At 44.8% G+C, this 10,000-nt stretch overlaps 2 protein-coding genes across 2 annotated transcripts in view; both read left to right on the forward strand.

The window, feature by feature from the left end:
- LOC134060536 (uncharacterized protein KIAA0825-like) overlaps positions 1–5,765 on the forward strand; it is a 124,589-nt gene extending 118,824 nt beyond the window's left edge. Inside the window, exon 20 of the mRNA XM_062517265.1 lies at positions 5,190–5,765. Within this exon, the coding sequence (XP_062373249.1) occupies positions 5,190–5,292 (103 nt within the window). The 3' untranslated portion in view covers positions 5,293–5,765. The remainder of the gene's footprint in view (positions 1–5,189) is intronic.
- A 788-nt stretch (positions 5,766–6,553) lies between these two features.
- arb2a (ARB2 cotranscriptional regulator A) overlaps positions 6,554–10,000 on the forward strand; it is a 169,666-nt gene continuing 166,219 nt past the window's right edge. The window contains exons 1-3 of the mRNA XM_062515698.1: positions 6,554–6,625; positions 7,216–7,343; positions 7,748–7,849. Of these exons, the coding sequence (XP_062371682.1) occupies positions 7,247–7,343; positions 7,748–7,849 (199 nt within the window). The 5' untranslated portion in view covers positions 6,554–6,625; positions 7,216–7,246. The remainder of the gene's footprint in view (positions 6,626–7,215; positions 7,344–7,747; positions 7,850–10,000) is intronic.

Here is a 10,000-nt window from a genome sequence, read left to right on the forward strand (position 1 = left end):
GATTATGATGCCAAATCCTCCGGAGAGATATCAGTCCTAGATATCAAAAAACTACTGAGACACAATCACTTAAACAGATCGCGCGCCGCCGCTAATATGTCACAGAATTGTTGTGATAGGAGACTTTTTTTTTTTTTGGTCTGAATCAAATTGATATTTTTTGTTAAGCATGAGATAACAGCCATATTATGGGATGGAATAATAGAACACCCAACGCTGGATATCACTGATTAGACGTCACTCTCTCTCCCACCATCTCAAAAAATCACATATAGCCCTAAAGCAGACCAATTGCGAACGGAACACCAGCAGGCCGTCGTCGTGATTTCTCTCGACTCCCGTTTCGCCGGTTGGCTCCGGTTTTCATCTCTCCTGGGTCGTCGGGGGCCCCGATGCGCAGCTGTGGAGCTCAGCGATGGAAACTCGCCTCCACATCTGGGCTGTGTTTGCCACTTGCCAGGGCAAGGCCACGTAAACAGCGGTGGAGAGGCTCCTGGCCTGGGTTAGCTCTCAGCGCTGGCTCTGTCTCTCTCTCTCTATGTCACTTCTCTCCTCTCCTCCTCTCCTCTCCTCTCTCCTCTCCTCTTCTCCTCTCCTCCTCTCCTCTCCTCTCTGCTGTCCTCGGTTAGCTGTCAGCTGGGCCCTGGTTGCCTGTCTCTGAGTCTGGTCTGGAGGGGAGCTCGCAGGGCTCAGCTGTCGGTCGCCTGGTGGCTGAAGGGGGAGAGACGGGACCTGGTGATGCTCATTTGCTGCCTTTCTGTCTATCTCTCTCTCTCTCTCTCTCTCTCTCTCTCTCTCTCTCTCTCTCTCTCTCTCGCTCTCTCTCTCTGTCTGTCTGTCTCGCTCGATCTCTTTCTCTGTCTCTCTCTCTATTGCTCTCGCCCGCTTCCTCGTTTCCTTGCCTGGTGTCAGTGTCTGTCCACCCACGACCCCACAGATCACCACTACTGTCCAACAGCCTCGGGGCACTCTGTGTGTGTGTGTGTGCCTGTGTGTGTGTTGGCCTCTGAGTGTCAGACAGGAGAGAAGTGGAAATTTGCTCAAGTTCTAGTTCCACTCAAGAGTTGAAGTAAAGTTGAAGTTAACTTGAAGTCTGTCGCACGGGCAATTGAGTCACTCAACTCAGCAATCCTCGACTGCGACAATAAATACTTTTGGAAGTCCTCTCCACACCGAGACCTGGTCAGTGAAACGTCGTCGTCAACCCCCCCCCCCCCCCCCCCCTTCACCCGAGACCTCCTCGAAAGGGCTCGAAAAGTCATCTTTAGGATTTTTGTATTATTATGATTATTATTTCTCGTGTCGCACCAACTTGACCGATTATTATATTTCCTGTGCGTCCACCGCGGTGCCAGGCGTTCTGTATCCTGCCGCAGAGTTCCAAAGGGCAAGCTCACGGGCATGAAATGGGATCTCCGTCAGTGTGTCGCGCCGCGCCGCGCGCCTCGCCCTCTCCCTCGCCCCGTGTGTGTGACACCTCCTCCTGCCCCGGCGGACGGCCGGCGGAAAAAGCCCTGACCTTTTCGGGCGAAAGTTTACCACTTTAAAATATTTAGCTTCGGCTCGCGAGCCGAACCCCGGCAGCGCTTAGCGACCGACGACTGGCGTTCGTCTTGGTGATGAGCCACTTTTTTTTTTTGCGGGCACCGTGCCGTATGCAAGTTCTCACTCAGCCGCTGGCTGCGTTACGCTCTCTCTCTCTCTCTGTTTGACAGACTTGCGCTGTTAAAACAAACATGAGAGGGAGAGAGAGTGAGCGAGCGAGAGAGTGAGAGAGAGAGAGAGAGAGAGAGAGAGAGAGAGAGAGAGAGAGAGAGTGAGCAAGCAAAAGAGAGAGAGAGGGAGGGAGAGGAGGAGAGAGAAATAAAAGGATGAAAGAGGAGGCCACCGTTGAGGTGGGAAAAGGCCCCCTGCTGTGGCCGACCAGCTCATCTAATGGGTCTGTGTGAGAGGCTCCCGCCTCTCCTCCCCTTACACACACCATCAAACAGACACAGACACACACCTTTTTTGTGTGTGTGTGTGTCTGTCTGTCTCTCTCACACACACTCTCTCTCTCGTTTTGACAGGCGAGAGAGTGTCTGTCAGGCCACTTATACTGTATTGCCTGCTGCATGATATCACATGGAGGTGGACTTACAGATTGAACCACTAGGGTCATCCTCAATTTCAAACCTTACTCCAACGTCCAGGTGCTGTTACTGAGATTGGGCCCGTGTATTACTCATACAATTAGTTAAGTAAATATTGTTCAATAAATATATAAACGTTACATGTTAATGTAATATTTATTACCTCCGCCAAGGAGGTTATGTTTTCATCGGGGTTTGGTTGTTTGTCTTTTGGTTTGTCTGTTTGTTTGTTTGTTTGTCTGTTTCTTTGCAAGATACTGTAACTCAAAAAGTTATGGATGGATTTCGATGAAAATGTTCAGGGAAGGCCGGAAGGTCTTTTTTTTTTAAGATTTCGCTTGGCAGAGGTCTTCACTCTGAGTGCTTTTCTAGTTTATTATTAGAATAATATGTAATCCATTGTGAGGAGTCTATGGGTTGGGATTAGAGGGGGAAGTCTTTCATGTCTAATTGTTTATTTTTTTAAAACTATTTTCCCGGCGACAACATAAATTCAGCCGTGAGGTGGTCGAGTCCTGCATGCCGCCTGTGCCCGGTGCGCCCAGAGGAATGGCGGAGTCAGCAGGACGGAGTATTAACGCATGAAAAATGAGGCGTGCTGAAAGCCTGAAAGGCCACATCGGATTCGGCTTACTAAGACGCGACCCCGGGCACGGCCCTGGCCGACCGGCCATCTGCTGAAATACGAACCCCCGTGACAAGACGCCAGGCTTAGCACGACACTGCCCACAGCGTGGACACCTGGGTCATTGTGTAGAGATGGGACTCCCATTATATGTATTAACGTATATCTTATCTTTCTCTAGGAGGCCATTTTGTTTTTCGAGAATTCATTCCCATGTACAGCACTTAATGTGTCTTCTTGAATGCTACGCTAATAGAACTGCAGCCTAATTGCCAGTTGTTACTATTGGAGTGGCTGCGTATGATGATTTGATTTCAGTCTTTAGAGCCAGTCTCTCTCTGTGCCCACTTAGCACAATTTCATTTTTCTCACTTTCTTGAGACTAGCTTAGGGTGCTTAAAACAAACTCGTTTCCTTTGCCGCAGGTTGCTGGTACTTGTTAATGTTGGCGGTCCTAGTATTTGGTTGACCTGGAGACTTTAATACACTCTAGTGCACTCCAAGTCTCCTCCACTGCCTTCTCTCTCTCTCTCTCTCTCTCTCTCTCTCTCTCTCATTCTGCCCCCCCCGCCTTCTCTCTCTTTTCCTTCTTCTTACTATTCCTCCATCTCCTCTTCCTCGATTCCTCCCCTCCTCCCCCCGTTTCCCTTTCAAATTTGCACTTAACACCTTCCTGTGGATCGCCCCTTCATTCATCAACACTGTTTGTCCCGGTGACAAGCGGGCCGCTTCCAGAATATCAATATCGGCTAAGACAATGTGTCGCTCCGCCCAACCAGTAACCTTCAGCTAAATGTCACTCTGCTTAATCCTATTTGAAAATTAAACATCGGAAAACCTTTAGCATTCTCTTCCTCCTCCTCTTCTCTCTGCCTCCCTCCATCCCCCCCTCCTCCCTCCTCGCCCTCCATCTCTCACCCGTCTTCCCCTCCGCTCGCTTATTCTATCCATTCCGAACACCTGTGACATTTGTAAATATTATGTTTCTCTTGCCTTCCTAATATTTGTTTGTTGGTGCTTAAATAATACCAGTGGCCAAGGATGATAAAGTGGGGACAATTGGATTTTTATACCTATCCGTGTGTGTATGTATGCGTGTGTGTGTGTGTGTGTGTGTGTTTAGAGAGTGAGTGAGAGGGAGAGAGAGAGAGAGAAAGAGAGAGAAAGAGAGAGAGAGCGAGAGAGAGAGAGAGAGAGAGAGAGAGAGAAAGAGAAAGAGAAAGATGTCAGGTGCCGGCCCAGTGGCTCTGTAAGAAAAGAGAAGAGACTGACAAAAGAGAGGAGCGAGGAGGAGACGACGAGAGAGGGTGTGTGTGTGTGACACGCGAGGAGGTCCCCCCCATGCATCAAATGCGCATATTTACATAAACAAATCCGGGGCCGTATAGGCAGTAATTACCGCGGCGACAGCGCGGGCCGGGGAAGAGAAAGAGGGTGTCTGATGCGGACAGATAGGCACAGTGACTGAGGCACAAACTCCATCAAAGTGCCGCCGAGCAAGTACACTCACACTGACACGTTCCCTCTCTTTCGCTCTCTGTGTCTGTTTCTCTTTTATGCACACACACACACACACACACACACACACACACACACACACACGCTCTCTCTCTCTCTCTCACACACACACACACACACACACACACTCATACAGAGAGGGTGAGACCATGGCTTCTTTGTATGCATGAGGTGGCTGGCATGAGAAGCCAGCTCTTTTTCGTGGAAGAGATGGAGCTCATATTTCCACATTTGAAGATTATGGCTCCCACTACCACAGACGGAAAAAAGGGTGAACACATCCAGGCGCAGCGATCGGCAGCAAAAGCACAATTACTCCACTGTTAAATGGACCTCTTTGGAGATGTTATGACATGACAGCCCCGCCGATAAAGAAGGCAATATGTCTCCCCGCGGTTTAGATATGCGGTGCAATAAACGCAATTATACTTAAGGTCAAAAGTTGCATTCGCCACTCAACCCCCCGTTCTTGCCGACATTCATTTGCATGTCGCTGCTATTGTAAACATAGTAAAAAGTTAATGGCGTCAGTCAGAGAAGTAGTCATCGCCGGCGCCTCAGGTTTGTAATGAGGCGTGTTGGTGTTTAAGAAAACATGTGAAATACATTTCTGCTTTTTTGATGAGAGACGAGCGGCAGCTGCATGTTTTGCCTTCTCGAACGTGTCGCAATCCAGCTGCTATGAGTCCAGATGTCGAAACTGATAGCTGATGAGGGACAATGTGGGCAAGTTCGCCTGTGTGTGCGTGTGTGTGTGTGTGTGTGTGTGTGTGTGTGTGTGTGTGTGTGTGTGTGTGTGTGTGTGTGTGTGTGTGTGTGTGTGTGTGTGGGTGTGGGTGCGTGCGTGCGTGCGTGCGTGTGTGCACAAAGCCCTGACCCATGTGTGTGTGGTTTTTTTTGTCGGTGTGTTTCAGGTGGGAGATGCAGGAGGATGCCGAGTTGGAGGATGAGGAGAAAGCTTTGGTGGATCACCTCCAGAAGACCTGGTTCACCACCAACCCTGACTCTTCCTCGTAGCACAGATCCACGCAGCATCAAACAGCATGCATCAGAAATCCATACATCCATACATTCCCATCCATACATTACACATACAGCATGTTTGACATTCAGCATATATGATATGCATTCATGTTTTTTTTTTTTTTTTTTTCCGGATGTCTTCGTGCTAAGTCTGAGCTTAGGAATATGATGCCAAGTGATTAACTGTTGAAATGTATAAGCACATGAATGTTTCACTGTACTTTGTTTTTGCTGTACAAACATTCTCTACACATGGTTATTCTGGAGGTGCTGTTCCATATGTCTGCTGGTGCTATATAGCTCTTCATCCTAAACTGTACTGTTCCCATGAGCACAACTGAATGTTTATGTTGGAGAACTGGATGCCATGAGAACATATTATGTAGCTCTGCACACAGTTTACATAGAATTGTGTTTGTGTCACTTGTGTTTTGTAATATGGAGTAGTCACTCAATGTTTTATTAAAATAGGCACTCTTGTTCACTATGCTCCGTGTCTGTTGAAATGACCATTTTCTGAGATCTGAAATCTTTTGTCTGGCAGAAAAAGAAAAAGAAAAAAAAAATCATAATGGGTATTTGCAAGGTTTTGTCTGTCTTTCTAAATACTAAAATATGTCCTTGTATGCAAGAGAGAGGACATCTGTGTATAATGGGAGCCAGACAAAGCTGAGTGTAGCCTCTGTAGAGACTATTATTATAATGTATACAAATCAATGGAAGGACGGACCTATATCTCTCTTTTTTTGTATTTTTGGTTTGAAATGAATAGCATGATAAATAGACGTTATCTTCTGACAATTGTTAGGCAGTTTAAAAAGACACCTCTGAAATAGTATTTTGTGATTAAAGACTTAATGCCACATCGGTTTGATGCAGCCTGGTTAGCTTTAGTTGTCAAAGGGTGTATTGTGTTTTTCAAAGGCCTCTGAAAAGAGCATGTTTACTCACATCACACGTTTGACAATGGGAATGCCTTTTGATAGACACATACCAAATGGAAATTGCTTGATGCCATTATCCTACAAAAGAGAATAGTCATGGTAACATAAGCAGGCTATTAAAGCAAAACAATCCAAAGGGTTATTATGCCTAAAACTCCACGTAGACCCCTCAGTCTGGCAGAAGAAACCGCCTGTCAAAGCACACAAAGCTTTTCATCCGCGCATCTCAAGAATGACACATTATAATGGTTACTGCGTCTTTAAGAGTAAATGCGCTCGCCGAAACGTCACACTTCCGTTTCCTGCAGACTCTTCCTGTTTTCTGCAACAAGGAAGCAGAAGATGCATGATGGTTGAGATTTCCACATTTGCTTGTTATGATGGTATGTGAGTGAAACCAAAATGCATGTTTCTCACTTTGTATTTGCCCTCTTGATTGGTGTTGTTCATTACCGCGGACAAGCGAGGACAAGAAGTCCAACGCGGCTGTGAAATTAAGAGTTGCAAATCCACAAGTAGGATTTTTCATTAAATGTAGATGCAAACATGTGTTGTGATTAATTATTGTAGAATAAATACGGCCCTGAGGAATTCAATGAGAGAAACTTGCACTGCCTGGATCATTTACGATTAATTCGTTTAGTATGTTGGCAGAAAGTAGGCACTGGACACCTCTGAACAAGTTTATGAGCTGCATTTTAGATACGAACAATCATTCAAGTGATAAGGTGTAGTGGAAAATTAACTTGTCAAGAGCAACACAGGGTTTACGATGGTTCCGTTTATTTATTCATTCAGAAGAAGCTGACGAAAAGGCACCCTTTGTTAACGTGAATGTAAAAGCACCTGCTTTTTCTTTGTTGTACAGTAACACAGATCTTCTCACAATGTTGATTACCAGGTTATTAGCTGCAGATTAAACCTTCAACGATATTCACACCTCATTGTATTAAACAATGTGCTCACATTGCAGGTTAATTGTCTGTGACATACTCAAGACGTCCATGCTGGTCAGAACAGTGCCCTGCATATTCTTATTTTTGTTTATAACCATGGCCCAAATGGCTCAAGAAGACAAAGAGAAGACAACTGCTCTGAAAGGTAAAATAGGCTGTAATGCAATTGTAGTTGTGTAGGACAACCTTGTCACTTATATCTGTTTGTTTTGAAGAATGGGTGCATAAACAAGAATTTTACAAAACTGTTTGCAACTATAACAAGACTGTTGCAGTAGCCTAATATTTGACTGTAGCCTAATGCTAATTATTGTGGGGTTTTTCCCATTTGGTAGGCTTACTGGTACTAAGTTAATAACAAAAGTTTATATCATGTATTGTGAAAAAATGGTTGCTTTGTTTTAACAGAAGTTGAAGACTAGCCTACATGACCGGTTTTAGTCACAGATTGTAGTTTTCAAGTAGAGACTAATAAACACCCTAGCCATCACCATAACCATTTTGTGCAAATCTCTTGTAAATCCTAATTGTAATAACACTCTTTTTTAGATTTGCTGTCAAGGATAGATCTCGATGAGCTGATGAAGAAAGATGAGCCTCCCCTCACCTTCCCAAAGACGCTGGAGGAATTTGAGTATGAATTTAATGAACGTAAGTTTTTATTTAATGGATTGAAAGTGTGTTCTATAGCCTGCTGTTCAGTCAACATTATGCTGATAGCTTTGACTAAAGGATGGAAAACTGTGTGGAATTAATCTGAGCAGAATGGGACAATCCACTTTATAGTTGAGGATTTGTTTTTTTGGTCATTTGCTATTGAAGATGTATGGAGCTTCCCTGATATATTGATGTTAATGTTACCTCTAGGGTGTGTTGTGTTGCATTAATGACAGTTGATGGTGTTTGAAAAGTTAATCACTCCAGGCATTGTATGATGGTGATTATGAGGTTGTCGTTGTGATGGTGAGTTGTAGTTTGTCTCTTTCAGGTTTCAGCTGACAATGCTGAGCATAGCAGTATAATTTCAGTGTGTACTGTAGGTCTGCTTTTGTCATGTCATGTTTTCATGTCCATATACAGTATAGCGACGAAGTCATAATTTTTATGTCAGTGCGAATAATGTGTGATGCAGTACCCTAGATTTAGCTTAGCTTTAGGTACTATTATTATGATTAGGGGTCCAACCAGGGCAGTGTAGGATTGTGAAACTTCACAATAGTCTGTGGTCCCAGAGACCTGTCACTACTCAGACCCCATAACCTGAGGCACTGCACCTATAGGTGGCACTATAATATTATTTTTTTTTTCACTGAGGCCTAGCCTGAAACTTCTTGCATCGTTGTAATCTTTGCATTCATCTGCACCTTTGAGTCATTGGTCCTTTCCTCTAAAAATGTCAACTATTTTCACAAGTAAAAGGAAATGTCTGAGGTCGGTCATCTCATTCTCCTGACATTAATTTTACATCATCTACAGACAATGGCCGGGTTTCCCAGATTTGTGAAGAAGCTCTTAAGGGCTAAGAAATTCTAAGGAGCGCTCTAAGAATGTTCTAAGAATGCTCCTAAGAAGTTCTTAGCACTTAAGAGCTTCTTAACGAATCTGGGAAACCCGGCCAATGCTGGTTCGTAGTCTTGCCTGTCTTGGCTATATCAGCTGTCTTGCCTCTAACTTGTCCAGGTGTCCACATTAAGTTGTTAGGCAAGTCTTTGCATTACTAAGCCAGCATTCATAAGGTAATCAGCGATTGAAAGCAATCTCAATTGATGGCTGATCCAAACCTGTAAACTTCCAGTTTCAATGCTGCTTTTAAAGCCCTTTTATCTGAACTGCGGGTACCTTTCCAACTGTTGTCAAATACTTCAGCCATTTCCCTCTAGAAGCCACTTCAGCCAAACTGCTCACTTGTATCCACTGTCTCAGTAGCAGACAATAGTCACCTGGTACAGTAAGTGACTTGTTTGGCTATGCTGAGGTTGGTGGTTCAAGTCCCACCTGCGACCGTGGGTTCCCTCACTCACAGTGGGCTCTCTCTCACTGTAGCTGTCACAACTGTCACAAATACTCACTAGTTCCTCAAAAAGTATTGATTGATCAACTGCTTTGACCCTGATCATCACTGCTCTGCAGCTACATGTATTATTATTATGATTATTATTATTATTATTTGTTGGAACAAGGGCTGCACAATTAATCGACTTTTAATCAAAATCGTAATTTAAATTAATGCAATTTGCTAATAGCAGCAATTAAACATACTTCTCATAACTCCCAGCTCTCCATGGTTAATCTGGTGCTGTGCTTCTCATGCACTTAGCATTGTCACCAATCAGAAGTTGCCAGACTCTGCAAAATGTGGAATATTTAACTGAGGCTTGACTTGCAAAAAATCTATAACAAATCAAATGGTAATATCTGTCAGGGGAGGGGGGAAAATCACAATTACCGGTACATATTTCCCCAGAAACACGTGCGAGGGCTTTTTATGATGAAGCAGTAATGTTAGCCTTGTGTGCCTCTGTTTGCCCCTGTGAGATGGGGTGTGTGTGTGTGTGTGTGTGTGTGTGTGTGTGTGTGTGTGTGTGTGTGTGTGTGTGTGTGTGTGTGTGTGTGTGTGTGTGTGTGTGTGTGTGTGTGTGTGTGTGTGTGTGACATAGAGAGAGAGCGAGAGATGGTAGGTGGTGTGTGTGTGTGTGAAGGTAGGTGATATGTGTGTGTGTGTGTGTGTGTGTGTGTGTGTGTGTGTGTGTGTGTGTGTGCGCGTAAGTGAGTGATAGTGTGTGGGGTGTGGAGGGGGACTTG

The sequence above is a fragment of the Sardina pilchardus genome, chromosome 16, assembly GCF_963854185.1.
Source record: "Sardina pilchardus chromosome 16, fSarPil1.1, whole genome shotgun sequence".
In the NCBI taxonomy this organism is placed as follows: domain Eukaryota; kingdom Metazoa; phylum Chordata; class Actinopteri; order Clupeiformes; family Clupeidae; genus Sardina; species Sardina pilchardus.